General features: G+C 48.5%; 1 protein-coding gene across 2 annotated transcripts in view; it reads left to right on the forward strand.

Moving 5' to 3' along the window:
• The first annotated feature begins 1,699 nt into the window (after positions 1–1,699).
• Positions 1,700–27,941, forward strand: part of LOC105484247 (von Willebrand factor) — a 186,210-nt gene continuing 159,968 nt past the window's right edge. The window contains exons 1-5 of one of the 2 annotated variants that reach the window (XM_071072329.1): positions 1,700–2,218; positions 15,729–15,783; positions 17,541–17,705; positions 26,898–27,000; positions 27,279–27,487. In XM_071072329.1, the coding sequence (XP_070928430.1) occupies positions 2,186–2,218; positions 15,729–15,783; positions 17,541–17,705; positions 26,898–27,000; positions 27,279–27,487 (565 nt within the window). In that variant the 5' untranslated portion in view covers positions 1,700–2,185. Of the gene's footprint in view, positions 2,219–13,933; positions 14,187–15,728; positions 15,784–17,540; positions 17,706–26,897; positions 27,001–27,278; positions 27,488–27,941 lie in introns of those variants that run through there. The other variant, XM_071072330.1, reaches the window with a different exon arrangement.

Genomic DNA, 27,941 nt, shown 5'->3' on the forward strand with positions numbered 1-27,941 from the left:
TCTGTTCCCCTGTATTCAGAGAAAGTAATCTTAACGTTCCAGCCAAGTGTGTTACACTCTGATAAAATAGACACTTGAGTGCTATTTAGAAATAGTGCCAGAGTGTCATACGAGTTACGGGCGCAGAATACTACATGGCAATGGGACCCCAGTCTGGTGTCCCTGCCACCTTGCAGAGCCATGCTGTGACTTTCACTTGTGCAATTTCCCCAACCACAGTGACGAGAGCTGTCTTTTGTGCTGACGATTTGGAGAGCAGGCAACAACTTCCTCGGGTACTCAGCAATTTTTTAAAATCAGCAGTTTCGGTTCTGTAACTACATTTTAATATTATATGCTAATTAACCCACATCATTGTTCTATTAGCCGGGAGTTCAACAAACATTTATGGAGGACTTACCATGTGCTATGCTCCAGACAGAGCACTTTGGAAGATACAGAGATGAGTAAGGCAAGGTCTTGTTCTAGGGAGAGCTCAGACTGGAGGAGAAAGACAAACAGAAAAATGCATGAAAAGGCCGGGAGCGGTGGCTCACGCCCGTAATCCCAGCACTTTGGGAGGCCGAGGCGGGCAGATCATGAGGTCAGAAGATCGAGACCATCCTGGCTAACACGGTGAAACTTCATCTCTACTAAAAATACAAAAACAAAAAATTAGCTGGGCGTGGTGGCAGGCGCCTGTAGTCCCAGCTACTCGGGAGGCTGAGGTGAGAGAATGGCGTGAACCCAGGAGGTAGAGCTTGCAGTGAGCCAAGATTGGGCCACTTCACTCTAGCCTGGGCGACAGAGCAAGACTTCGTCTCAAAAATTAAAAAAAAAAAAAAAAAGAAAAAAGAAAAATGCACGAAAAGATGAGAGGGCCACAGAGACACCCAGAAGTGATTTAAAGGCAAGAAAAGGCGGGGTGGTGAAGGGAGGAAGGAAAGAAGAAAAGGCTTAGGAAGAGTTACAGGTATAGTGGAGAAAACACAGACTTTGCAATCAGGTAGATTCAGATGCTGGCTGCCTTTGGTAGCAGTGTGATCCTAGGCAAGGCCCTTACCCTGTCTGAGCCTCAGTATCCTCCGATGGGCGCCGCCCCCTGCTCCGTGGCGCCTGGTCCCATCGACCGCCCAAGGGCTGAGAAGTGCAGGGGCTGCTCCGGACTGGCTGGCAGCTCCACCTGCAGCCCCAGGGCGGGATCCACTAGGTGAAGCCAGCTGGGCTTCTGAATCTAGTGGGGACTTGGAGAACATTTAGGTCTAGCTAAGGGATTGTAATCAGCACCCTGTGTCTAGCTCAGTGTTTGTAAATACACCAATCAGTACTCTGTATCTAGCTAACCTAGTGAGGACCCGGAGAACTTTTCTGTCTAGCGCTCTGTGTCTCGCTAAAGGATTGTAAACGCACCAATTAGCACTCTGTGTCTAGCTCAGGGATTGTAAACGCACCAATCAGCACTCTGTCAAAATGGGCCAATCAGCTCTCTGTAAAGTAGACCAATCAGCTCTCTGTGAAACGGACCAATCAGCAGGATGTGGGTGGAGCCAGATAAGGGAATAAAAGCAGGCTGCAGGCGGCAACTTGAGGTAACCTGCTCTGGTCCTTTTTTGTCAACGCGGAGGGTTTGTTATTTTTGCTCTTTTCTGGGGGGGGGGGGGGGTTTTTTTTTTTTTTTTCTTCTTCTCCTCCTCTGATGCTCACTGTTTGGATCTACGCTGCCTTTTTGAGCTATAACACTTACTGCGTATAGGTCTGCTGCTTTACTCCTGAAACCAGCGAGACCACGAACCCACAGGGAAGAACAAACAACTCCAGACATAGCTGATTTTGAGAGCTGTGAAACTTACCGTGAAAGTCTGCAGCTTCACTCCTGTGGGCGAGACCATGAACCCACCAGAATAAGCTCCAGACCCATCTGAACGCCTGAAGGAACCAACTCTGGACTGCCTTTAAGAACTGTAACACCGCGAGGGTCTGCAGCTTCAGTTTTGAAGTCGGGCAGACCAAGAACCCGCCAATTTTGGAGACATGCTGATTGATGGGAGGTTGGAGAAGAAAAACGGCTCATTGAAAGGGAAGGAGACAGGCTGCTGGGGCTCCTCCTTGCCCTGGGGCCTTCCTTCTGTGGTGTCCCCGCACCTGGGCTGCTCCTGTCTGGCCTCTGGTGCCTTGGTGCTCGTGATGGAGCTGAAGCAGAGCTTGCATGCCATGCCAGAGGAAAGTCGCTGCGCTGCTGGTGAGTAGAGGAGTCACAACGGGGTTGGGAAGAAGGAAGCAGCAAGTGGGATGGGGTGAATATTTCAGGCCCTTGACTGTTTCCCGAGCACCCGCTAAACCCCTGGGTTCTTTTGTTAACCTGACTATGAATATGTAGTTAAAGATGGCAAGATCATCCAAGATCATTAGATCCTTAGGCCAGGCACGGTGGCTCACGCCTGTAATCCAAGCACTTTGGGAGGCCGAGGTGGGTGGACCACTTGAGGTCAGGAGTTCAAGACCAGCTTGGTCAACGTGGTTAAAACCCAGTCTTTATTAAAAAGTACAAAAATTAGCTGGGTGTGGTGGCACATGCCTGTAATCCTAGCTACCTGGGAGGCTGAGGCAGGAGAATCACTTGAACCCAGGAGGTGATTTGCACTGAGCAGAGATAGTGCTATAGCACTCCAGGCTGGATGGAGCGAGAGGCCATCTCAAAAAAAAAAAAAAAAGTGGTAATTTTTAAAGTGGGCTAGGCGTGGTGGCTCACACGTGTAGTGATTTTTAAAGTGGGCCAGGCGTGGTGGCTCACACCTGTAGTGATTTTTGATTAAAGTGGGCCGGGCATGGTGGCTCACACGTGTAGTGATTTTTAATTAAAGTGGGCCGGGCGTAGTGGCTCACATGTGTAGTGATTTTTAATTAAAGTGGGCCGGGCGTGGTGGCTCACACGTGTAGTGATTTTTAATTAAAGTGGGCCGGGCGTAGTGGCTCTCATGTGTAGTGATTTTTAATTAAAGTGGGCCGGGCGTGGTGGCTCACACGTGTAGTGATTTTTAATTAGTGGGCCGGGCGTGGTGGCTCTCATGTGTAGTGATTTTTAATTAAAGTGGGCCGGGCGTGGTGGCTCACACGTGTAGTGATTTTTAATTAAAGTGGGCCGGGCGTGGTGGCTCTCATGTGTAGTGATTTTTAATTAAAGTGGGCCGGGCGTGGTGGCTCACACGTGTAGTGATTTTTAAAGTGGGCCAGGCGTGGTGGCTCACACCTGTAGTGATTTTTGATTAAAGTGGGCCGGGCGTGGGGCTCACACGTGTAGTGATTTTTAATTAAAGTGGGCTGGGCATGGTGGCTCTCACGTGTAGTGACTTTTAATTAAAGTGGGCCGGGCGTGGTGGCGCTCACGTGTAGTGATTTTTAATTAAAGTGGACTGGGCATGGTGGCTCTCACGTGTAGTGATTTTTAAAGTGGGCCAGGCGTGGTGGCTCACACCTGTAGTGATTTTTGATTAAAGTGGGCCGGGCATGGTGGCTCACACGTGTAGTGATTTTTAATTAAAGTGGGCCGGGCGTAGTGGCTCTCATGTGTAGTGATTTTTAATTAAAGTGGGCCGGGCGTAGTGGCTCTCATGTGTAGTGATTTTTAATTAAAGTGGGCCGGGCGTGGTGGCTCACACGTGTAGTGACTTTTAATTAAAGTGGGCCGGGCGTGGTGGCTCACACGTGTAGTGATTTTTAAAGTGGGCCAGGCGTGGTGGCTCACACCTGTAGTGATTTTTGATTAAAGTGGGCCGGGCGTGGTGGCTCACACGTGTGATTTTTAATTAAAGTGGGCCGGGCATGGTGGCTCTCACGTGTAGTGACTTTTAATTAAAGTGGGCCGGGCGTGGTGGCGCTCACGTGTAGTGATTTTTAATTAAAGTGGGCTGGGCATGGTGGCTCTCACGTGTAGTGATTTTTAAAGTGGGCCGGGCGTGGTGGCTCACACGTGTAGTGATTTTTAAAGTGGGCCGGGCGTGGTGGCTCACACGTGTAGTGATTTTTAAAGTGGGCCGGGCGTGGTGGCTCACACGTGTAGTGATTTTTAATTAAAGTGGGCCGGGCGTGGTGGCTCACACCTGTAATCCCAGCACTTTCGGAGGCTGAGGCAGGTGGATCACTTGAGGTCAGGAGTTTGAGACCAGACTGGTTAACGTGGTGAAACCCCATCTCTACTAAAAATATGGAATTTTAGTTGAGTTTGGTGGTGGGCGCCCGTAATCTCAGCTACTCAGGCTGAGACAGAATCGCTTGAACTCTTGAGGCGAAGGTTACAATGAGCCAAGATGGTGCCATTGCTCTCCAGCCTGGGTGACAGCGAGACTTCATTTCCAAAAAAGCAAAGTGATAGACATTTCTTGCAAATGCAAGTTTGTGGATTGACATTCATATTCTCTACAATTGATTTGAAAATAAATGTTTAAAACTCTTGTAATGTGTAATATCTTTGAAGACTATTTAAGAAACTGGTAAGAATATTGCTGCTGAGAAGGGAACCAGGTGGCTAGAAGGGTAACTGTTGCAGTGTGTCAAGAGCTGTTCCAGTGTTAGTGTGAGTTCCCCAGTTCAGGGCAAACTGGGAGGATTGGTCATCAGGAGGAAGAGAGAGTTGACTTCACTGTGTATCTTTCGTATACTCTGTGTTTTCCACTTTTACCTTGCCACCTGCGTTACCTCATCCCCTAGAAAAAGAGGCCGGACAGGTGGCTCACGCCTATAATTCCAGCACTTAGGCGGCCGAGGCGGGTGGATCACGATGTGTGAGATTGAGACCATCCTGGCTAACATGGTGAAACCCAGTCTCTACTAAAACAAAAAATTAGGCATGGTGACAGGCGCCTGTAGTCCCAGCTACTCGGGAGGCTGAGGCTGGAGAATGGTGTGAACCTGGGAGGCGGAGCTTGCAGTGAGGCGAGATCTCGCCACTGCACTCCAGCCTGGTGACAGAGTAAGACTCCATCTCAAAAAAAACAAGAGATGATTCCCCAAACGCCTGTACATCAGAAAGAACCAAAAAAGCCCTCATCAATATTAAAGGTAACTGAGGAACTGAAAAAACATTCATATATTAATGTGAGAAAAATAACATTTTAAGTTTTTATAGATCAATATAGATAAGCATCTCAGTTAAAAATGAGCTTAAAGACAAAGAAATTCACAAAAGAGATACACATGGGCAATGTTAGAAAATGTTCTTCCAGTAACGTAAGGAATGAGTATTAATATAATAGTTTTTGCCACTTACATTACCAAATCTGTAATAAAAAATAATGCTATGGAAGGGTAAATTGGTACAGTTCTTGGGAGGGTGTATAAAAGGCTTAACAATTTTTGTACCCTTTGGGCCATTTGTTTTACTTCTAGGAATTTGTTTCAAGGAAATGGGCAGTGTGTGTGAAGATTTATGTACATGGATGTTGGTCACCCTATTTGTAAGGCAAAGCCAACATTTCCACATCATTTGGCTTCAGAGCTTATCTTTTAAGTGAAACTTTCAACCGCAGAGAAAACTAGAGAGAATAATACAAAAACACCCATGTTCTAGCCAGCTTGCTGCATCTTAACACTGCATATTTACTTTATATTTTTGAAATAATTAAAATATTTAGAGGTATGGCCCCCTGGGTCCGACTCTCTGGGTTCCATTTTCTCTCTTCTTCCCCAGAGATAGTCTCCTGAACAGAGATAACTAGTCTCCTGAACAGAGATAACTAGTCTCCTGAACAGAGATAACTAGTCTCCTGAACAGAGATAACTAGTCTCCTGAACAGAGATAGTCTCCTGAATTGAGATAACTAGTATCCTGAACAGAGATAACTAGTCTCCTGAATTGAGAGGTTTATCACTCCACGTGCATGTTTCTTTCACTATAAAATGTATTTTTTGAGACAGTCTCAATCTGTCGCCCAGACTGTTGTGCAGTGGCATGATTACGGCTCAATGCAGCCTCCAACTGCCAGGCTCAAGCGATCCTCTTACCTTAGCCTCCGGAGTAGCTGGGACTAGAGACGTGCGCCACCACACCCGGCTAGTTTTTTGTTTTTTTCCATAAAGATGGAGTCTCCATATGTTACCCAGGTTGGTCTTGAACTCTTGGCTTCAAGCAATCCTCTTGCCTTGGCCTCCGAAAGTGCTGGGATTACAGGTGTGAGTCACCATTCTTGGCCGATTAAACATCTTTGTAAGCAATAATACATAGTTTTATTTTACGTGGTCTTTACTTTTCCATAAATGGTACATATCCCCTGATGCTTGCTTTTGTTTTTTGCTCACCATTATTTTGGGGGTTTTTCCATGTTGATACATGTATACTAGGTTTATTTTTAATTGCTATTTGTTATTTCACCGGATGAACGTACCACAATTTATTCATTAATTCTTCTGTTGAAGTATATTTAGCCTGGTTGTTTACACATCTTTGCAGACACTGCTACAGTAAACATCCTGTGCATACTGGTTGGTGCACATGCATGAAAGTTTCTCTAGGGGATGTGCCTAGGAGTGCAGTTGCAGGGCTATGGGGAGGAGCATCTTTAAATTTTATAGATATTTCCACAATTTTTCCAAAGTGCTTTACCTCTTGTTCTCAGCAACATGTAGGAATTTCAGGAGCCCCTCATCCTTGCCATTCTGAAAAGTGGATAACTACTTGTGGTTTTATTTAGATTTCCCTGATGACCAGTGGAGTTGAATGGGTTTTGGTGTTGTGTTTTTTTTTTTGTGAGATGGAGTTTTGCTCTTGTTCCCAGGCTGGAGTGCAATGGTACAATGTTGACTCACTGCAACCTCCACCTCCTGGGTTCAAGTGGTTCTCCTGCCTCAGTCTCCCGAGTAGCTGGGACCACAGGTGTGCCACTACTCCTGGTTAATTTTTATATGTTTAGTAGGGGTTTCACCGTGTTGGTCAGGCTGGTCTCGAACTCCTGACCTCGGGTGATCCCACCGCTTCAGCCTTCCAAAGTGCTGGGATTACAGGTTTGAGTCAGCACACCCAACATGGTTTCGGTATGTTTTCTGGCCAACTGCGTTTCCTCCTTTTCTGTGGATTGACTTTCCATATCACACTATTGCCCCTGGGTGGTTTGCCTGTTTCTTTTTCTATTTGTGTCTTTTTTTTTTTTTTTTTTTTTTTTTTTTTTTTTTTTTTTTTTTTTTTTTTTGGAGATGAAGTCTCGCTCTGTCGCCCAGGCTGGAGTACAGTGATGTGATCTGGGCTCACTGCAAGCTCCGCCTCCCAGGTTCATGCCATTCTTCTGCCTCAGCCTCCCGAATAGCTGGGACTACAGACACCACCACACCTGGCTAATTTTTTTTTTTGTATTTTTAGTAGGGAGGGGTTTCACCATGTTAGTCAGAATGGTATCTCTTCATTGGGTTTTCTTTTATGTCTTGAGACAAGATTTATGATTTTCTCCATAATGTTATTGGACAGTTCTTTTTTTTTTTGAGTCTTGCTCTGTTGCCCAGGCATGATCTCGGCTCACTGCAACCTCTGCTGCTCTGGTTCAAACGATTCTCCTGCCTCAGCCTCCCCAGTAGATGGGATTACAGCCATGCGCCACCACATCTGGCTAATTTTTTGTATTTTCAGTAGAGACAGGGTTTCACCATGTTGGCCAGGCTGGTCCCAAACTCCCGAACTCAAGTGATCCAACTACCTTGGCCTCCCAAAGTGCTGGGATTATAAGTGTGAGCCACCACGCCCAGCCTATTCTTAGGTATCTGCAGTAATTGCTACTTTACTAATAGGGTCACTTCAAAGATTATATTTTATAATTATATAAGAACATAACTTTTTTGGGGGGACGGAGTCTTGCTCTGTCACCCAGGCTGGAGTGCAGTGGCGCGATCTCGGCTCACTGTAACCACCACCTTCCAGGTTCAAGCGATTCTATCACCTCAGCCTCCCAAGTAGCTGGGATTATAGGTGTTTGCCACCATGCCTGGCTGATTTTTGTATTTTTAGTAGAGACGGGGTTTCGCCATGTTGGCCAGGTTGATCTCAAACTCCTGACCTCGGGTGATCCGCCTGCCTCAGCCTCCCAAAGTGTTGGGATTACAGGCGTGAGCCACCACATCCGGCCAGGAACATAATAAATTTTAAAAAGGAATCTTGTAGCAAACTTCTGAACTCTGATTTTTCTAATTTTTCTGTGTAGACATTCATATCTTCAAATAATAACTATTTTGCTTTTTCCTAAGCTACATGCCTCATATTTCCACCTCTTCTCTTACTGTGCTGGCCGGGGCATCTGATCCAATATTGACTGGCAGTGATGACATTGAACATGCTTGTCGGTCGGGCGTGGTGGCTCACGCCTGTAATCTCAACACTGGGAGGCTGAGGCGGGCAGGTCACGAGGTCAGGAGATGGAGACCATCCTGGCTAACACGGTGAAACCGTGGTGAAAATCAAATCTTGTCACAAGACATAAAAGAAAACCCAATGAAAAGACACCATTCTGGCTAACACCATTGTACTCCAGCCTGGTGACACAGCGAGACTGTCTCAAAAAAAAAAAAAAAAAAATGCTTGCATGTTCAAGTAACTTTTCTTTGTCAGCCTCCCTGGAAGCTGGGACTACAGGCGTGCGCCGCCATGCCCAGCTAATTTTTGTACTTTTAATAGAGATGGGGTTTCACCATGTTGGCCAGGATGGTCTAAATCTCTTGACCTCATGATCCACAGGCCTCAGCCTCCCAGAGTTCTGGGATTATAGGCGTGAGCCACCATGCCTAGCCTTGTTCTGGGTTTTGAAGGGAAAGTGGCTTCCCTTTTACCTTAAGGATGAAATATGCTCTGTGTCTCAGGCCAAGGACCTTCCCTTTTATAGGTTACTTAAGTGTTTTGTTTACTTGTTTTCCATAAATGGGTGGTGTTGACTTTTACAAAACAAATCTTTCCTGCTTTGATTTTTCAAAAATAAATTTTAAGCTTATATCATTAAGTATACAAAAATCTATACATTGTTTTCCTGGTGCATTGATCTTTATATCACCTTTTTCTATTTGTGCTAATGATGACTTTGATCTTAAGGTCCATTGTGTGTGATAGTGCTATAAAACGCTTTTCCTTGGTCATCACTTACGTTTCCTTACCTTATGGTCTTTTGTGTCTTTATATTTTAGGTCTGTCTCTTGAACATTGCTGGATTGCGTGCCTTTTTAACAAATCCAATTTGATAATGTCTCTTATTATTGATCTGTTTGAATTTTTTGTGCTGTTGTATTTTATACCATTTGTCTTGCTTTCTCCATTTTTCTCCTAGATCAATCTAGTTTTTAAAAATTTGTTGGTTTTTTTCTGATAGGTTTGGAAGACATATTCAATTCTATTTTTTAGTAGCTTCCTGTAAAATTTTACTATGCAGTGTAGACTTTACAAAGTCTAAAGTGATCACGACCTCTTTCTTCCTTCTGAGCAATACAAGGACCTTGATACGCTTTTACTCCTGTCTTACATGTTGTTGCTATCTGGTATTTTGGTTGTATCTAATTTTTAAAAACTCTTCAACTTAATACCGTTGTTATTGTTCTATATAATCACTGCCTGCTCATATTTACCCCCACATTTACTATTTTATTTACCTTTTCTTTTGGCATCTTGTTTCTAGGCTGAATTTTCTTCCTGGCAGAGTGAGGTGCCTCACACCTGTAATCCTGAGAGGCCGAGGCAGAAAGATTGTTTGAGCCCAGGAGCTCTAGGAGTTCGAGACCAGCCTTGGTAACATGGCAGAACCCTGTCTCTACCAAAAAATACAAAAATTAGCCAGGTATGGTGGTGCATGCCCATAGTCCCAGCTACTAGGGAGGCTGAGGTGGGAGGATCGCTTGAGCCCAGGTTGAGGCTGCAGTGAGATGTGACTGTCGCTGCACTCCACCCTGGGTGACAGACCCTGTCTCAAAAACAACAAAAAAGTTTCTCCCTGCAGTACTTTCTTTAGTAGTTTTTTCAGAAAGGACTGTTAATGTTAAACCCACTCTTTTTCTGGAAAAAAAAGTCTGTTCCCTCAACTCTGAACAATAATTCATAGGTAGACCAGATGTTACAGTCCCCCTCCCACGGCCCTCTGACCCCAACTCTTCCAGTTTCTTCTAGACTACCAGTGTCTGCCCCTTTGTGCCTGAGGGCCAGAAGTGTTGAGGGCTGAATGCCTCCTGAAGCAGCCCTGGCAATAACTTGACAGGAAGGAATAAGTGTAGAAACTCCCGTTCCCTGACCCAAGACTGAGAAGATTCGGAGGCGTGGACCTTACATTTTCCCAGACTTTCCTCCACAAGGAAGCTTCCTTGTCCACTTGGTGACTGGCGTAATAAACATCTTTTATTGGCTGCTTTTCCTGCCCCATGTCACATTCCCACTTCCCTGCTGATGCTTCCTGCCCTCCCAATTCAATTATCTACACTAAAATACTCAGGGTCTGCTTCTGGGACTTCAAACTAAGATGCTGCATATAGAATTATCCACGAAGGCACTTTTTCTCTTAGCACTTCTTTTTATCTTCCAATTCTGTCATGTTTCTTAATTCCTCCTTTTTTTTTTTTTTTTTTTTTGGAGATGGAGTCTCACTCTGTCACCCAGGCTGGAGCGCAGTGGTGTGATCTTGGCTCACTGCAACCTCTGCCTCCTGGGTTCAGGCAATTCTCCTGCCTCAGCCTCTTGAATAGCTGGAATTACAGGCATGTACTACCACACCAGGCTAATAGTTGTATTTTTAGTAGAGAGGGGATTTCTACATGTTGACCAGGCTGGTCTCGAACTCCTGACCTCAAGTAATCTGCTGGCCTCAGCTTCCCAAAGTGCTGGGATTACAGGCATGAGCCACCGTGCCTGGCTGCTCCTCCATTTTTTTTGTTGCCATATTTCAATAATTCCTTTAGAACCACTTCCCAGCTTTTTTTTTTCTCCAAAAATATCCGGTGTATTTGAGTTTTCAGTTAACTTACTATATAAAGTTTTTTTCTTTTTTGGGACAGGATCTCACTCTATTGGCTAGGCTGGAGTGCGTGATTATGGCTCACTGCAGCCTCGACCTCCTGGGCTCAAGGGGTCCTCCCTCCTACCTCAGCCTCCTGAGTAGCTGGGACCCCAGGCATGTACCACCAGGCCCAGCTAATTTTTTATTTTTATTTTTTGTAGAGATGGGGGGTCTCACTGTGTTGCGTAGGCTAGTGTCAAATTCCTGAGCACAGACAATCCTCTTGCCTCCGCCTCCCAAAGTGTTGGGATTATAGGTGTGAGCCTCCACGTCTGGGCTTAAAGTTCTTTTTCAAGTTTTCCTTCTGTTCTTTTTTTTTTTTCTTTTTTTTGACAGAGTGGCTTGGTCACCAGGCTGGAGTGCAGTGGTGCGATCTTGGCTCACTGCAACCTCTGTCTCCCGAGTTCAAGAGATTCTCCTGCCTTAGCCTCCGGAGTAGCTGGGACTACAGGTGCCCGCCACCATGCCCAGCTAATTTTTGTTTTTAGTAGAGATGGGGTTTCACCATGTTGGCCAGGATGGTCTTGATCTATTGACCCTCATGATCGGCCTGCTGTGAGCCACTGTACCCTGCCTTAAAAAAGTTTATTCTTTGTAAAGACAGGGTCTTCCTGTGTTGCCCAGGCTGGTCTTGAACTCCTGGTCTCAAGCGATTATCCCATCTCAGCCTCCCAAAGTGCCGGAATTAGACATGAACCACCATGCCTAGCCTCTATTATAATTTTAAACACTTAAGTTTTTCTTTTTATCTTTCTCTGATTTTATTATCTGAAATTCTTAGGGATCTAATTCTTGCTCATGGTAGATTGTTTTCTCAAGTGTTGAAAAATTTGTGATTTTGAATTCATCCTGAAGAGAGCTTTATTTGCATGAGTGTAAAGGATGAAAATTCTAGGCCGGGCGCGGTGGCTCATGCCTGTAATCGCAGCACTTTGGGAGGCTGAGGCAGGCGGATGATGAGATCAGGAGTTTGAGACCAGCCTGACCAACATAGTGGAACCCTTTCTCTACTAAAAATACAAAAAATTAGCTGGGTGTGGTGGTGGGTGCCTGTAATCCTAGCTACTTGGGAGGCTGAGGCAGGAGAATAGCTTGAAGCTGGGAGGTGGAGGTTGCAGTGAGCCATGATTGCGCCACTGCACTCCAGCCTGGTGGACAGTGCAAGACTCCATCTCAAAAAAAAAAAATTCTAAAGACTTAATTTCCCCTCCCCAACTGAAACAGGTGGAGACAGGCAAACTTCCTTATCTGCTGTGTTGGGGAATGGATTTTTTTCCTGGTCCACCGTTTGGAAGATGTTTCCCTTCCAAGTTTCAGCTTTATGCAGGGATCTCCGTTCTAGCTCTCCCTCTGGGTCAGGTCCGGAGCTGAACTGCCCATTCTTGCAATGTGCAGCCTCCAGTCTGGAGGGTTCCCACACTGGCCTATGCTAGGCCACCCATGGGCCTACCTTGCCTCATGCTTATTTAGGCTCCTCTTCCTCATTGACCCTTGAAGATATTCCTTACTTTCCTCCCAGATCAACTGTGCATTTAAAAAATATTTGTATTTAGCACAGCAGTGTAAAGGTATGTTGTAATGAGAGGGTTTTCAGATTATTTAGTTTTTTTTAAAAAGCTGGAAGTGGAAATCCCGATGGCCTTTTTTTTTTTTTCCCTCCGTGAGACGGAGTCTCACTCTGTCACCCAGGCTGGAGTACAGTGGTGAGATCTCAGCTGACTGCAAGCTCTGCCTTCCGGGTTCACACCATTCTCCTGCCTCAGCCTCCCGAGTAGCTGGGACTACAGGTGCCCACGACCACGCCCGGCTAATTTTTTGTATTTTTAGTAGAGACCGGGTTTCACCGTGTTAGCCAGGATGCTCTCGATCTCCTGACCTCGTGATCGCCTGCCTTGGCCTCCCAAAGTGCTGGGATTATAGGTGTGAGCCACCATGCCTGCCCCCCCCAATGGCCTTTTCTACTGTCTCATGCTGATTCTGCCTCTTGTGCCATTTTTCTTCCTTGGGAGTGTGCATCTTTCTCTTCTGGGGCGGTGAAGGGAGTGGTGGAGTGCGAGGTATGTGGGAAGGGAGGAGGTTGGAACCTAGTGGTTTCTCAGTCTTAGGGCAGGGGGTATCATGGAGAAGCAGTGAGGTCTTCCATACCCAGACATGCCTCAGGGTGCTCGTCTCAGTGCCTGGAATCCCAGCATGAGAGTCACCTTCCCCCCACCCCTGCCCATTTCATCAGTTACTTATTTTAGTAGGAATTACTTTAGCAGATGTTGAGAATTAGGCTTTTGGGAATGGGAGGCTGGGAAGAATGTGTGTGTATGTGTGTGTGTATGTGTGTATATAAGGGCAGGGTACCAGAAGTGGCTGGAAGTGTCCTTGAGAATTAGAATTAGAATGTAGAAACAGTAAAAGTGTTAGACTCAAACCATCGCTCCCCACCTTCATTTTACAAAGGCCTAGGCTTGTGGCCAAGACCTTCATCTTTAACCGGTCCATTCAACCCTGGCCAGGACCCAAGTGGACTGTTTTTGTCAGGGCCAGGACCGGATCCTTCATACCTGGGGTGCATAGGAAGTGTTAGTGCTCCCCTTCCTCCAAACACAGCAGCAAAGTTGGCTCAGGTTGAGGTGTTTTTCCCAACTTCCCTGGAGCCCAGCCCTGGAAGCTGGATCAGGAAGCTGTGTTGTTCTAGTGTGACTCCCCCCAGCCTGTATCAGCCTGCCCTGAGGCAACCAGCATTCCTGGTTAATCCCGCCCAGGTGGGGCACTCTAGGAAGACCAGGGATCAAGTGTGGGGGTGTAGGGGTGGGGGGGGTGTTTGGGGAGGGCAAGGCAGTTCATTAAGGCAGCTGCCAGGAGGTCTCCTTCCAAACTCTACAAAGCTTTATCAGCTTGGAGGTACTTCTAATACCATTTCCTTTCATTGTTCCCTTTTGGTAATTAAAAGGAGGCCAGTCCCCAGTTGTGGCAGCTCACAGCTATTGTGGTGGGAAAGGAGGGTGGTTGGTGGATGTCACAGCTTGGGCTTTATCTACCCCAGCAGTGGGAACTCCACAGCCCCCGGGCTACTTAACAGCAAGACAGTCCGGAGCTGTAGCAGACCTGATTGAGCCTTTGCAGCAGCTAGGAGCATGGCCTAGGGTGGGAGGCACCATTGTCCAGCGGCTGAGTTTCCCAGGGACCTTGGAGATACTGCAGCCCTCATTGCAGGGGAAGGTATGGCCTTTGGAAGGAGAGCTGGCTCAGTTGTGGGAGGAAGATGCAGGACTGACTGATCCCTGCTCCTGGGGAGCTGGGGTTCTCTGTCCCTGGACTGGAAGGGCTTTGTTTGGAGGGGCAATTCAGTTCAGCCAGGGATGATGCTAATACTCCCTCCTCCACTTGCCTCTGAGGGTCCTAGGCCTGCTTTTTCTTCATGCAGTGGGTTTTACTGTTTCTTTTTTTTTTTTTTTTTTTTTTTTGAGACGGAGTCTCACGCTGTTGCCCAGGCTGGAGTGCAGTGGCGCGATCTCGGCTCACTGCAAGCTCCGCCTCCTGGGTTCACGCCATTCTCCTGCCTCAGCCTCCTGAGTAGCTAGGACTACAGGCGCCTGGCACCGCGCCCGGCTAATTTTTTGTATTTTTAGTAGAGACGGGGTTTCACTGTGGTCTTGATCTCCTGACCTTGTGATCCGCCCGCCTTGGCCTCCCAAAGTGCTGGGATTACAGGCTTGAGCCACCGCGCCCGGCCGGGTTTTACTGTTTCATAGTACTTCACTCAAGTGAGTTGGAATGAGCTTTGTCCTCACCTGTGATAACTTTCTGGGAGCAGCTGAATGTACCTGAGTGTTAGGACTGGGAGGGGACACTTGCTTGGAGACCAAGACCTGGCCGTAACTGACATCTCAGTGTTCCTTCCACAGATATATCACATATTGGCTTTATTTCACCTTTGGCTGGATGGGACCTTAGGTAGGAAAGGAGTCGCCCCAGGTGAATCTCAGGCGACAGATTCTGCATTTCATTTAACCACCTTTCCCAGAGGAGAGGGCTACAGCAGGGGCTCTAAGGGACTTGGGGTATGCTGTGCCAGCTAGGGTTACTTGTCCCTCTCTTGGGGGTCACACAGTAGGGAAGTCTACCTGCATCTAGGGCTGCTGGACTCCTGTCCCTTTTTTCAGATGACCTCAGCAAACATTTGCTGGGCGTCTCCTGGGTGCTAAGCATCTTGCCAGGTGCTGGGGTTGGAGACAAGGGAGACAGCCTTTGCTCTTGTGAAGGCCCTCGTGGTACAGACTCGGGGGCCAACAAGCAAACCATCAAGTTAGCAGTTCCTGAGCATTCTGTGTCTGGGCTGCTGTGGTGGGCACAGAAGTGTAGGATGGTTCCTACTCGCCAGTTTGGATGCAGAGGCAGGAAGGAATGAGGTGTGTGTCAGCTCCCAGCTGCTTCAGGAGGCAGGGACATGAGAGAGGCCCGGCTGGCCTGGAGGGAAGGCAGGGTTTGCCTCCTGTCTTGGGCCTGGGACTGCTGTCTGTGGAAAGGTGCCCACAAGTCCCAGCTCACAGTGATTGTCACCCTTGGGCCTGGCACTGGCCAGGGGTTTCTGGGGGTGGGTGGGCCAGAAGGCCATGTTCAAAGGGGAAAAAGGGGGTCATGAGGATCCAGCTTCTCTCCTGCTTCAAAGAAACGTTTTTGCTACTGCATGCCCTGACAGTCACCAGAGCAGCCACCTACCTGGGCAGCAATGACCAGCTCACATCTCTTCCTTCTCTGCAGATGATTCCTGCCAGATTGGCCGGGGTGCTGCTTGCTCTGGCCCTCGTCTTGCCAGGTAGGTACCAAAGGGCCTCCATTTCTCATTCCTGCCCCAGGGCCATCTGGAGTGACCCCTTTCTGGGAGTCAGCAGGTGTGTCTGGAGCTCCCCTGTGTGCCTAGCCCCAACTTAGGCTCCCGCTGGTTGCTTCCTGTGAAGGTTCCGCAGAGTTCCTACCCTTGACTTGTATTGCAGAGACCAGGTACCTGCAAATGCCATCTCCTATTAAGATGCATAAAGGTGGCACAGAACTGCCTTATATTATGAGGCCACAGCATGAGGAAGAAGAAATCCAAGACTTGGATGGATTATTAGTTTTAGATGAGATTGTGGAGGTCACCTAGTTGAACCTCCCATGGTACAAATGAAGAGACTGAGGGTCAGAGAGGAAAAATGACTGCCCCAAAGTCGAGCCAAAATCAGAGGTCAGTCTTCGTGGGTCCCAGGCCAACACCCTTTCCACTGCACTGCATCATACTGCTGCCCTTCCCTTGCTGAGATTCTGAGCCTGTAAATGGTGGGAGGGGACTTTTGACCTTGGGTACTTACCACTTAGGTCTCTCCGGTCAGCAGCATCCAGTTGCTGCCTGCGGGTGAGTCTGGGGGAAAAAAAATATACATTTGTCACACTCTCTGCATCTTCAGGTGGGTCTTTTGCCAGGAACCTAGAACGCTTAGAGATTTACTGCTGTATTTCCCCACACAGGTGCTGACACACAGGTGCACACACACACAACCATGGTCAGTGAAGGAGTTAGCATGTGACGCTGGAGGAACTGACACTTCAGAGAGTGTCAGGCACACCGTCTGATCTGTTTAAAATTTAACCTGCTCAAGATATACTAGACTTATGTACAAAGATGCTCTGCAATCTATAACATATGGAAACATGCTAGAAACCTAACAATAGAGGGCTATGCTATAGACATCGAGATGCAAAATATGATGCAGCCACTAAAAACCGCGTATTGGAAGTACATACAATAGCGCGATGAATGATTTACAATCTATTGAGAAATAAACAGGTTATAGGTAGTTTGCACAAGGTGGTCACCAATTTATGAAAAACCCACAGCTGTATGTATGCTATAAAATGGAAAGATGAACATTGAAATGTTAATTCTAATCGCTAAATATTGGGTTACAGATGGTTTTAACTTCTTTGTGTGTTCTTTTCTTTCCTCGTTTTTGAGACAGTCTCACTCTCGCCCAGGTTGGAGTGCAGTGGTGCGATCTTGGCTCAGTGCAACCTCTGCCTCCTGGGCTCAAGTAATTTTCCTGCCTCAGCCTCACGAGTAGCTGGGATTACAGGTGCCCACCACCGCACCCGGCTAGTTTTTGTATTTTTAGTAGAGACAGGGTTTCACTATGTTGGGCAGGCTGGTCTTGAACTCCTGACCTCAGGTGATCCGCCCGCCTCGGCCTCCCAAAGTGCTGGGATTATAGGCATAAGCCACTGTGCCCGGCCAGCTTTTTTTTCTTCTGTATGCTCCAAATTTCTAATAATGAACATGACATTTTAAATCAGTAAGTAAATGTCATTAAAACTAATAGATTTCCTGAAAAACTGTTCCTTAGTTATTGCTGTGAGTCTGGGGTCGTATATGGGAGCTGAAAGCAACAGCTTTAGTCTCATTTAGGATGGAAAATACCTCCGCATAGCCCAATTTCTATCAGAGGCAGTCTAATTTCTGTGAGGCCAGAGAGGTTTGAGCTGATGGTCCCAGTTGTGGCCTGGGATCACCAGCCCAACCTGTGGCCTCTCCCCCTCCAGGGACCCTTTGTGCAGAAGGGACTCGCGGCAGGTCATCCATGGCCCGATGCAGCCTCTTCGGAAGTGACTTCATCAACACCTTTGATGGAAGCATGTACAGCTTTGCGGGATACTGCAGTTATCTCCTGGCAGGGGACTGCCAGAAACGCTCCTTTTCTATTATTGGTGAGTTCTGGGCACTGCAGGGAGGAATCCAGAGTGCTGGCCGAGCTCAGCCCTGGTGTGGGGAGGGATTCCTGCTCTCGGAATAGTGTCTGAGCTAAAAGGTCACTGCTGAGAACAAGGAGAGGAACAGCCTTTCTGTGACATGTAACCTCTCTTGGCTTTCCCCGGGTCTCTTACCACGGGAGCCGCGTGGGATGAATGAAGAGATTGTTCATCCTCTCTGGTAGTTCACTGTGTCCATTGCTCTGGGTCCAGGCGATGCCCTGGGAACGCCACAGCATCAAGGCGGATGGTGAATTGGAGGAAGGTGCTTTGGAACATGTAAAACTCCTTGCCAAAGGGAAAACTTGTTTTCTTGGTGGCCTGTGGATCAGAACCTCAGCTTATGCTGAGGACTTCCTGTATTCCTGGAGAAGGGCTGGTCCTGTCCCTCCCATGTCCTTGTATCCCCACAACAGGCCTGGGATGTAGCTGTAGTCACCCCGGTTTTACCAATGGAGAACCAAGGCCCATGGAGGTTGCATCTTCCTTCCAAGGCCTGACAGACAAAAGGTGGAGCTGAGGCCGGCGCAGTGGCACACGCCTGTAACCCCAGCACTTCAGGAGGCCAAGGAGGGTGGATCACCTGAGGTCAAGAGTTTTAGACCAGCCTGACCAACATGGTGAAACCCCATCTCTACTAAAAATACAAAAATTAGCCAGGTGTGGTGGTGTGTGCCTGTAATTCCAGCTACTTGGGAGGCTGAGGCAGGAGAATCGCTTGAACCTGGTTGCAGTGAGCCAAGATTCACTTTAGCCTGGGCGACATAGTGAGACTCTGTCTTGGGGAAAAAAAAAATAGAGCTGGAATTTTGATCCCAGGCCTTTCAGGCTGACAGAACGTTCCTCTGGACTGAGAGGACCCTCGCCAAGGTGGGGAGGGGCAGTGATGGACGATTATGGTTTGACCTCCACATACTAAAAACCAATGTGTGCAGTGTGTGAGGGAGGGATGTCAAAAACCTAGCAAACGTGGGGGCCCCAGCCTTGGAACGGAGATGGCAAAGGACAGGCTCATGCTGTTAAAAGATATTCATGACACTTGTTAAAGCAACTAAGGAAGACTTTCAAGAGGGACTGCTGCCATGTGGGTTTTTGCAGAGTGTGGGGGGAGAGAGGGCTCAAGTTTTTTTTTTTTTTGAGACAGAGTCTTGCTCTGCTGCCCAGGCTGGAGTGCAGTGGCACGATCTCAGCTCACTGCAAGCTCCACCTCCTGGGTTCATGCCATTTTCTTGCCTCAGCCTCCCGAGTAGCTGGAACTACAGGCACCCACCACGCCCGGCTAATGTTTTATATTTTTTAGTAGAGACGGGTTTTCACCGTGTTAGCCAGGATGGTCTCGATCTCCTGACCTCGTGATCTGCCCACCTTGGCCTCCCAAAGTGCTGGGATTACAGGCATGAGCCACCGCGCCCGGACAAGAGGGCTCGACTTTGAATACAACAAGGGAAAGTGAAGATTTAGGGCCAAGGAGGAGGGTGGTAGGGGTCAGTGGTAGGAAATTACAAAGAGGAAACCTCAGAAGAAGGGATATTCTGGTTAACCCAGCTTGACAGGAGTCTTGCTGAAGTCAGGCAGTCTTGCTGATCACATTGAGGGTGGCGGCATCTTTTCTAAATCGATTCAGCAGGATTCTTATTAAAACTGGACTGAGGCCAGGCGCGGTGGCTGAGCACCTGTAATCCCAGCACTTTGGAAGGCCGAGGTGGGTGGATCACGAGGTCAGAAGTTTGAGTTAAACCCGGTCTCTACTAAAGATACAAGAAATTAGTCGGGCATGGTGGTGCATGCCTGTAATCCCAGCCACTCGGGAGATTGAGGCAGAGGTTGCAGTGAGTGAGATCGTGCCTTTGCACTCCAGCTTGGGCAACAGGGCGAGACTCCATCTCAAAAAAAAAAAAAAAAACCACAAAAAAAAACTGGACTGAGCAGGCCAAGGACAGAGCCCAAGGCCAAGGCTTAATTTAAAAGAGGGCTCAGAAGCACCCACTCAAGTTTGGTCAAGGTGGGGGTCTTTGGCAACACCCAGACACTTACCTGAGATCTGGGCTGTAGGGCTCCTGGGATCATTGCCCCATCAGTCAGTGGGGACTGCTGCAGGGTCCTCCGTGTGCCCAGCACTGGGCTAGGCTCTGGCACCTGGCTGTAGCTATGAGCTCCCCCAATTCCTGGTCTCTCCTTGAGGCCATCTTTGCCAGCTACCCTGACTCTGCTGGGAAACCTATCACATGTGACATCTGGGCACTGCCATCCTTCCCACTCCTCTGAACTCCTCAGGGATAAGGAGCATGTCTCACTCATCTGTTTCCTGGTGTTGAGCTCACTGGGTTCTCTGTTGTGCTGAAGATTATGTATTTTTTGAGACGGAGTCTTGCACTGTTGCCCAGGCTGGAGTGCAGTGGCGTGATCTTGGCTCACTGCAACCTCCACTTCCTGGGTTCAAGTAGTTCTCCTGCCTCAGCCACCCAAGTAACTGGGATTACAGGCGCCACCAGGCTCGGCAAATTTTTGTATTTTTAGTAGAGACGGGGTTTCACCATATTGGCTAGGCTGGTCTCAAACTCCTGACCTCGGGTGATCCACCCGCCTCGGCCTCCCAAAGTGCTGGGATTACAGGCATAAGCCACCAGGCCTGGCCTGAAGATGTTTACAGAGTGTGTGTGAGCAGCCACGGGAAAGGAGCTTTGGATGACCAGAGAGGACAGGGGAGGGTGCTGCCTGCCACGGGGACAGCATGAGAAGTGGGGAGGCTGAAGGGGCATGTGCTTCTGACGTGGAGCCCTGGGGAGGTCAGTGTAGCTGGAGCAGCAGTTGCCAAACTCCAGGCTGCATCAGGACCACCCGGAGGGCTGTGACAAACAGATCACTGGGCCCTGCCCCTGGAGTTCTGACTTAGTAGATCCGGAAGAGGGCCTGAAAATTTCATTTTTAACAATTTCCCAGCTGCTGCTGCTGCTCTTAGAGTGGGTAACCAGACTTTGAGTGCGTGGGACTGGAGGAGAGTGGGCTGAGAGGCTGGGCCATCGGGTGAGGCTGCAGTGGAGGGTCTTGAAGGCTGATGGGGAATTTGAGTCCGTTCTGCAGGCTGTGAGGAACTAGTGTAAGGCCTTGTGCAGTAGGGAAGTGGTCAGAGGAAACTGGTTTTTTGCCAGGATGGTCCTGAAAGGGAAAGAGGTGGTAGGTGGTGTGGCCTTGGCCGTTGTAACCAGGCAGGCAGTGAAAAGGCCAGAGATGCCCCAGGGCATGACAAATCAAAGTCCATCCTCAACACCAACGTGAGGGTCCCAACTTGATTCAGAGGCTGCAGCCTCATGCCCTCCCTACCTTGGGTGACCCTAGATTTTGTTTAAAGTAGATTTTCCCATTTTATAGATCACAGCAGAGCTGATACAGACCTCTACCTGTGATGGCTCTGGGGTTGTCGGTGGGAATGGAGGGTTAGAAGCGACCAGAAGAGGCCAGGTGCAATGGCTCACGCTTGTAATCCCAGCACTTTGGGAGGCCGAGGCAGGTGGATCACCTGAGGTTGGGAGATCGAGACCAGTCTGGCCACCATGGTGAAACCCCGTCTCTACTAAAAATACAAAAATTAGTCTGTGTGGTGACATGCACCTGTAATCCCAGCTGCTCAGGAGGCTGAGGCAGGAGAATCACTTGAACCTGGAAGGTGGAGATTGTGGTGAGCTTATATTGTGCCACTGCACTCCAGCCTGGGCACAGACTGAGACTGTCTCATAAAAAACACCAGAGGAAGATTTTGATGGAGACACTGCAGTGCCCGGCGTGGGGGCAGGGGCGGGGGGTAGATTGCTGTCTGGACTCCACAATTCGTTCAGCTCTGCTCTGGACTCCCTGCCCCGAGGCGGGCTTGTAAACAACACGTACTAATACCTTAGTCCCAGGCACAGAGTTCATGTTTTGGGGTTAGAGAGCCAAGTTAGCATGTTGGAAAAGCTCCCAGCTCCCTTCCCCTATTTCAGCCCAACTCCAGACCCCTCCCCATGTCAGGGTCCCTGGTGGGGACATGTAGGGTGTGCTGGTGCCTCTGGGCTGTCACCTCCTTCAGGAAGCCCTTTTGCCCATTCCACCCATCCAGCACCGGGCTTATCAGCTTATGCTCCCTTGTCAGTTTCCTTTCCACAGAACTGGGTGGCTCTGCCCCCAGCAGGAAATGGAAGCACAGATGGAGCCACAGCTGGCGTCGGAAAACCTGTTCTCCTCTGCTCTCCCTCTTCACTGAGTGTTCTAAGGGCAGTTATGCTCTCTTAGCATCCAATTCCTCTTTTTTTTTTTTTGAAACGGATTCTTGCTCTTGTCCAGGCTGGAAGGCTGGAGTGCAATGGCGTGACCTCGGCTCACTGCAACCTCCCCCTCCTGGGTTCAAGTGATTCTCCTGCCTCAACCTCCTGAGTAGCTGGGATTACAGGCGTGCCACCACCACACCCTGCTAATTTTGTGTTTTTAGTAGAGACGGGGTTTTTTCCCATGTTGGTCAGGCTAGTCTCGAACTCCCGACCTCAGGTGATCCGCCCACCTTGGCCTCAGTTCCTCATCTTTAAAATGGAGATACCGTGAGCAAGGGAGACAGGTTATCTGAAAATGTGACTGTTTAGCCCAGCTGAGTTACTGAAAGCAGCCAGCTTAACATGGGGTGTTCACTTGGAATCCCTATGCAGAGATGGGGGCTGCTTGGCCCCCAGGCATTTCCGTGAGGTCAGGGTCACTTCAGTTGCGTCTGTCCCTCATAATCCACACAGGTTTGCGCTAGAGGTCTGGCCTCTTGGGCCACCGTTTTCCGGGTTTCAGTGGCCACAGAGGAATTTGAAGGGCCATGGAAGACCTGTCTACTTCAAAACCCCTCGGTGGGATTCCCCACCAGGTCACCATTTTCTTATAAACTACTTGTCCTTGTGAAGTCCATTTTCTGGGAGATTGTTTGCCTAAACAAGGTTACAGATCAAACATACTTTAAATTGGTTTTATTTTTACCAAAACCGTGCTGCTAATGTCATAGCGAATGGGTGGATGTTTTGCCTGTTGGTGGTGGTGACAGGTTTGGGGGGTGTGGAAGAGGAGGAAGAATTGGGGGTGGGCTGGCACTGGTGCGTCAGGGCAGCCAGGGGCACTGGGTCAGGGGAGGGAGCCCAGGACTCGGGCCCTGCAGTTTCGGTTTCCGTGCACATACCCACCTTCTGTTCCATTGTTCTCCAATGACATCCTGTCTCCTTGACGGTAAATCGCACATCCACATTCCTCCCGAGTGCCTGTGGACCTTATTCATATCCTGGGTAAAGTGTTTGTCTGCACATGAAGGGCCACCTGGTGCCAAGGCAAGGCCCCTGTCCTTGATCTTGTCTCCTGGTGAGGCAGGCTGCAGGGTTCGAGGCCAAGGTGACACGGCTCTTTGCCAGGCAGCGCAGAGGCCAGAGGGAGACCATGGGAGTCCTGGTTCCTGCTCTCTGTAGGGACTGCTCTTCCTAAGCTGCAGCTGCAGGATCTGGCTCCCAAACCAGCCAAGAAAGAGCCATCAACAACCAACAGCCTGCTGAGTCACTTCCCCTGCGGAGCCTTAGTTTCCGTGGCGTGGTCAGACCAGACCCCTGTTCTCAGTCTGGAGGGAGGGTCACCTGTACCAGAATCACAGGTGTAGAAGGTAGAGTGTTTGATGGAAATTCAGATGAGTGAGTTCTACCCTAAAGCCTAAGAAAGCGCCCAGGTCTGACTGTGGTTCCAGTTCCTGGCCTGCTTCTGAAAGTCCCAGGATTCCTTTCGCTCTAACACGTGGGCGAGGAGCTTACTCCTCACGCAGCGCCTTGATCACTGCGTTCCACAGGCCTGGTGGGAGCCTCTGGGAGAGCTTCGCTGGCTTGTCTTGCCTCTTTGGGGTGACAGCCAGCCTCTCCTAAGAGTTGTAGGAAGTGCTAACCTTGGAGGTCTGTGGAGCACAGGGGTCTCTGCTGGGCTCACCGGCGATTTCTAATGGCTCGTTTTTCTAATGGCTCATTTTCCTAATGGCTGCACATCATCTGATCCCCCGAGTTCTGCATCGAGAGAATGAGGCAAATAAAATGCAAGACTGATCTGGAGTTCTTCCTGCGTTAGTGGTTAGCACAATCTAGAACATTCTGATGCCCTGTTACGCAGCTTTGTGTTGCAAAAAGGGGATCTGGACAGTCGAGCCTGAGTGTAGGTTCTCTTTCCACAGTGGAAACCAGGGGTTCTTAGTTGGGGTGATTTTCCCCCTGAGGACATTTTGGGTTGTCACAACTGTGGGGTGGGTGCTGCTGGCATCTAGTGGGTAGAGGCCAGGAGGCTGCTGGTTCTCCCACCATGTGCAGGGAAGTGTCTGGCCCTGAATTCAATAGTGATGCAGTGGAGAAGTCTTTTCTCTTGTAAACCTAGGCCTTAGTTTCTCCATCTGTAATATTTAAAGAGACAGAATAGGATAGAAAACATCAGAAAATATCGAGTGCATGGCACACGGCAAGGGTAAATATGATATGAAATGTACGTGTGTGTGTCTTGAGTCATAAATTGTGTTTTTACTATGCTTTTTGAGCAAAAGTTTAAGAGCCACTTACTTAGATCCTTCCTGCTGCCATAGTATGTTTTTCTGAATTGCAGACTTCCCTAGGTCACACGTTGAAAAATCTCATTGCCAGACTGGACACAGTTGCTCATCCCTGTAATCCCAGTGTTTTGAGAGGCTGAAGTGGGAGGATTGCTTGAGCCCAGGAGTTCAGGGCCAGCCTGGGCAACGTGGCGAGACCCCCATCTGTACAAAAATTAGCTGGTCATGGTGGCACACACCTGTGGTTCCAGCTATTTGGGAAGTTGTGGCAATAGAATTGCTTGAGCCCAGGAGTTTGAGGGTGAAGTGAGCTGTGATATCACTACGTGTCATCCTGAGTGACAGAGTAAGACCTCAAAAAACACCCCAAATTCCCTTGCCACTCCCCTGCTCCAGGTGTGGACTGACTGCTCTTCAAGTCCCCTCAGCCATCCAGGGCCAGGAATTCTCCATGCCATGCAGTTCAGCCCTCACTGAAGGGCACAATGCAGCCCCACCCCTGCCCCTAGACTCCTGTTTTTGGTTTGTCTCTGGGTGTGTGGGGGCTGGTTACCAGAACCTAATCATCCCCTTCAGGAGCCCCAGTTCCTGCAGTAGGTGAAGCTCCTGGGACAGCCAGCCCCACCTCCCCCTGACTGCCTGGAGCTGCCCCTTGGACTTCCTGATGCTGGTCTCTCCTGGGGCTGCACAGAGCAAGCCCTTCACTTACTTAAAATGGCACTCGGGCTTGAGTCCCAGCTCTTCATCACTGACTAGCTCCGTGATGATGGGCAAATTACCCCAGGGTCTGCTGCCTGGGCCGCCCCGAGCTCCGCAGCCTGTGTGGGCAGGTTCCTCTGTTATTTACTCTAGGAGGGCTGGGGCTCTCCTTCCCTCCCATACACTTCTGGTTCTCTCCTGTTTGGTTTTTCTGCTTCTGCTGAATTCTTGGTTTGTTGAGCCTTGCAGGCCTTATTTTTCAAAGTTACCGCCATAGGGACCTCCAGGCTCCCCTGTGGCACCTGCTGAGCTCTGCCTCCTGTGGAACGAGTACCTTGCTTAAGTGATTTTGCATCTTTGGGAGCCTCTAAGATAAGAAGCCACATTCCCCTATCCCTTCTAAGAGAAGAGAGATTTGCTGATTTTTAAGACCAACTTTACCCGAGTCCTATGCCCCATTCCTTCAGGACCCCGAGGCATCGTGCCCCACCTGTGGGCTCTTTGTCTCTCTGGCTGCTCCATCTTCCCTATTTCCATTAATTTCTCAGTGTCCAAGGCTTGAGACCAGGCTCTATATTTTCCCTTCTGGTTCTTTTGATTTTTATGACCAATTATCTTTGAATATCAAAGACCCAGCACAAGTAGCAGTTCTCAAACTATGAGGCTTGCTAAGGTTTGGTCATGCTGTGAAAAATGTCTCTTGCTTGTGTTTCTTCTTTCATGCCGGCCACCATCACCCTTGTCACCCTGTTCAGCCCTCACAACTATACCATTCTCAGTATTTTATCATGTGTCTGGATCTTCAGACATTTCCGTTGTCAACCATTTAGTGTGTGCTTATTTCCATGTGCTGTGTAAGGCATTTGACCCACACAATCTGTAAACTCCTGGATAATCAAATTCAGTAAATTTAGGCAGAGCTCATGAATCTCCATTTGAAACAGCCCAGGGATTCTGATTTGGGCTGTCCTAAGATACCATTTTATTTTTATTTTTGAGACGGAGTCTTGTTCTGTTGCCCAGGCTGGAGTACAGTGGCGTGATCTTGGCTCACTGCAAGCTCCGCCTCCCAGGTTCACGTCATTCTCCTGCCTCAGCCTCCCAAAGAGCTGGAACTGTAGGCACCTGCCACCATGCCCAGCTAATTTTTTATTTTTATTTTTTAGTAGAGACAGGGTTTCACTGTTAGCCAGGATGGTCTTGATCTCCTAACCTTGTGATCCGCCCGCCTCAGCCTCCCAAAGTGCTGGGATTACAGGCGTGAGCCACCGTACCCAGCTAATACCATTTTAAATAGCACTGCTAGGCCAGATGGTAGAGATCTTGTCTCTACAAAAAGAAAATTAGATGGGTGTGGCGGTACATACTTGTGGTCCCAGTTACCCCAGAGGCTGAGGTGAGAGGATTGCTTGGGTCCAGGAGGTGGAAGCTACAGTGAGCCATGTTCACATCACTGCACCCCAGTCTGGGCGACAGAGCACAACCCTGTCTCAATAATGAATAACACTCTCCTAGAGCACCTGTTACCAGTAACTCACGGTGTTGCCTTTTCGTTTGCTGCCTTACAATATACTCAATTGTCGCGTGTTTGTCTTCTGTTTATGCACAGGTTGTGAACTCCCGGAAGCAGGAGATCATGCTTTTAGATTTTTCATTTGTGATTTTTAAGAGCCCACCTGAGGGTTATGTATCCAGAAGTTACTCAATTATTTTTAGATGAATGGAAAAATGGGTGAGAAAATGAGATTTTTGGGGAGATTTTTTGTTGCTCACTTGCAAAGACTTTTTGGGGCGTTTTCTGCTGAGAGAAGGTTATGTAGATAAGATTCTTAATGTATTTTTTGAGGGGAGTAATAGTCACTACTATTCACTTTTTCTTTCAGGGGACTTCCAGAATGGCAAGAGAGTGAGCCTCTCCGTGTATCTTGGGGAATTTTTTGACATCCATTTGTTTGTCAATGGTACTGTGACACAGGGGGACAAAAGGTAAGCCCAGAGTGTCTGAGTTAGAAAGGACCCTAGGGATCCCCTGGCACAAACCCCTCATTTTTAGATGAGGAAGCTGGGGCACAGAGAATGGAAGCAAATGTTCCAAGGAAAGGGGAGTAGCAGGGTTGGGTGGGAGCCAGGTCTGCTGCTCTAGGTGTTCAGCCACTTTGCATCACGGTCTGAACCCTACAACATGGGGTTGGGGTTAGAAGGTGGGAGAGAAATCCAGAAAATGCATGAGAAGCCCACTTCTGAACTTAGCCTTTGCCCTCCAGCGTCTCCATGCCCTATGCCTCCAAAGGGCTGTATCTAGAAACTGAGGCTGGGTACTACAAGCTGTCCGGTGAGGCCTATGGCTTTGTGGCCAGGATCGATGGCAGCGGCAACTTTCAAGTCCTGCTGTCAGACAGATACTTCAACAAGACCTGCGGGCTGTGTGGCAACTTTAACATCTTTGCTGAAGATGACTTCATGACCCAAGAAGGTAAGATGTTCTGGGATACCATTTCCCTAAAGTGTGGCCATGCTTTTTGTTTCCTTGCTCATAAACCTTCACTAACATGCCTTTCCTGCCATTCAGACCTCACGGTGACCACCTCAATTTCTGTTGCCAACCTTATCTCTTCGTTCCATTCCAGCGCCTAGACCTCGAGTTAAATCAGTCTTAGAGTTCCTCAAACCTGACTTCGTTCAACTTTGAATTCTCTGTAGCAACTTGCACGTTGCAGATGGTTGGTCAAAGCTGGGTGGTTTGAGTCGATCCTCCTCAGCCCACTACAGTGGAGTGGATAAAATCTATGGAGTGGTCCTCCACATGATCCAAAGAGGCCAGTTCATGTGTGTGTGCATGTGTGTATTCATGAGCAATAGAAGGTAATATGGATAATGTGAAAACACTAAAGATGAATATTTCAATCTTCTTTAATTTCAATTACATA

Source organism: Macaca nemestrina, chromosome 10 (assembly GCF_043159975.1).
Source record: "Macaca nemestrina isolate mMacNem1 chromosome 10, mMacNem.hap1, whole genome shotgun sequence".
In the NCBI taxonomy this organism is placed as follows: Eukaryota; Metazoa; Chordata; class Mammalia; order Primates; family Cercopithecidae; genus Macaca; species Macaca nemestrina.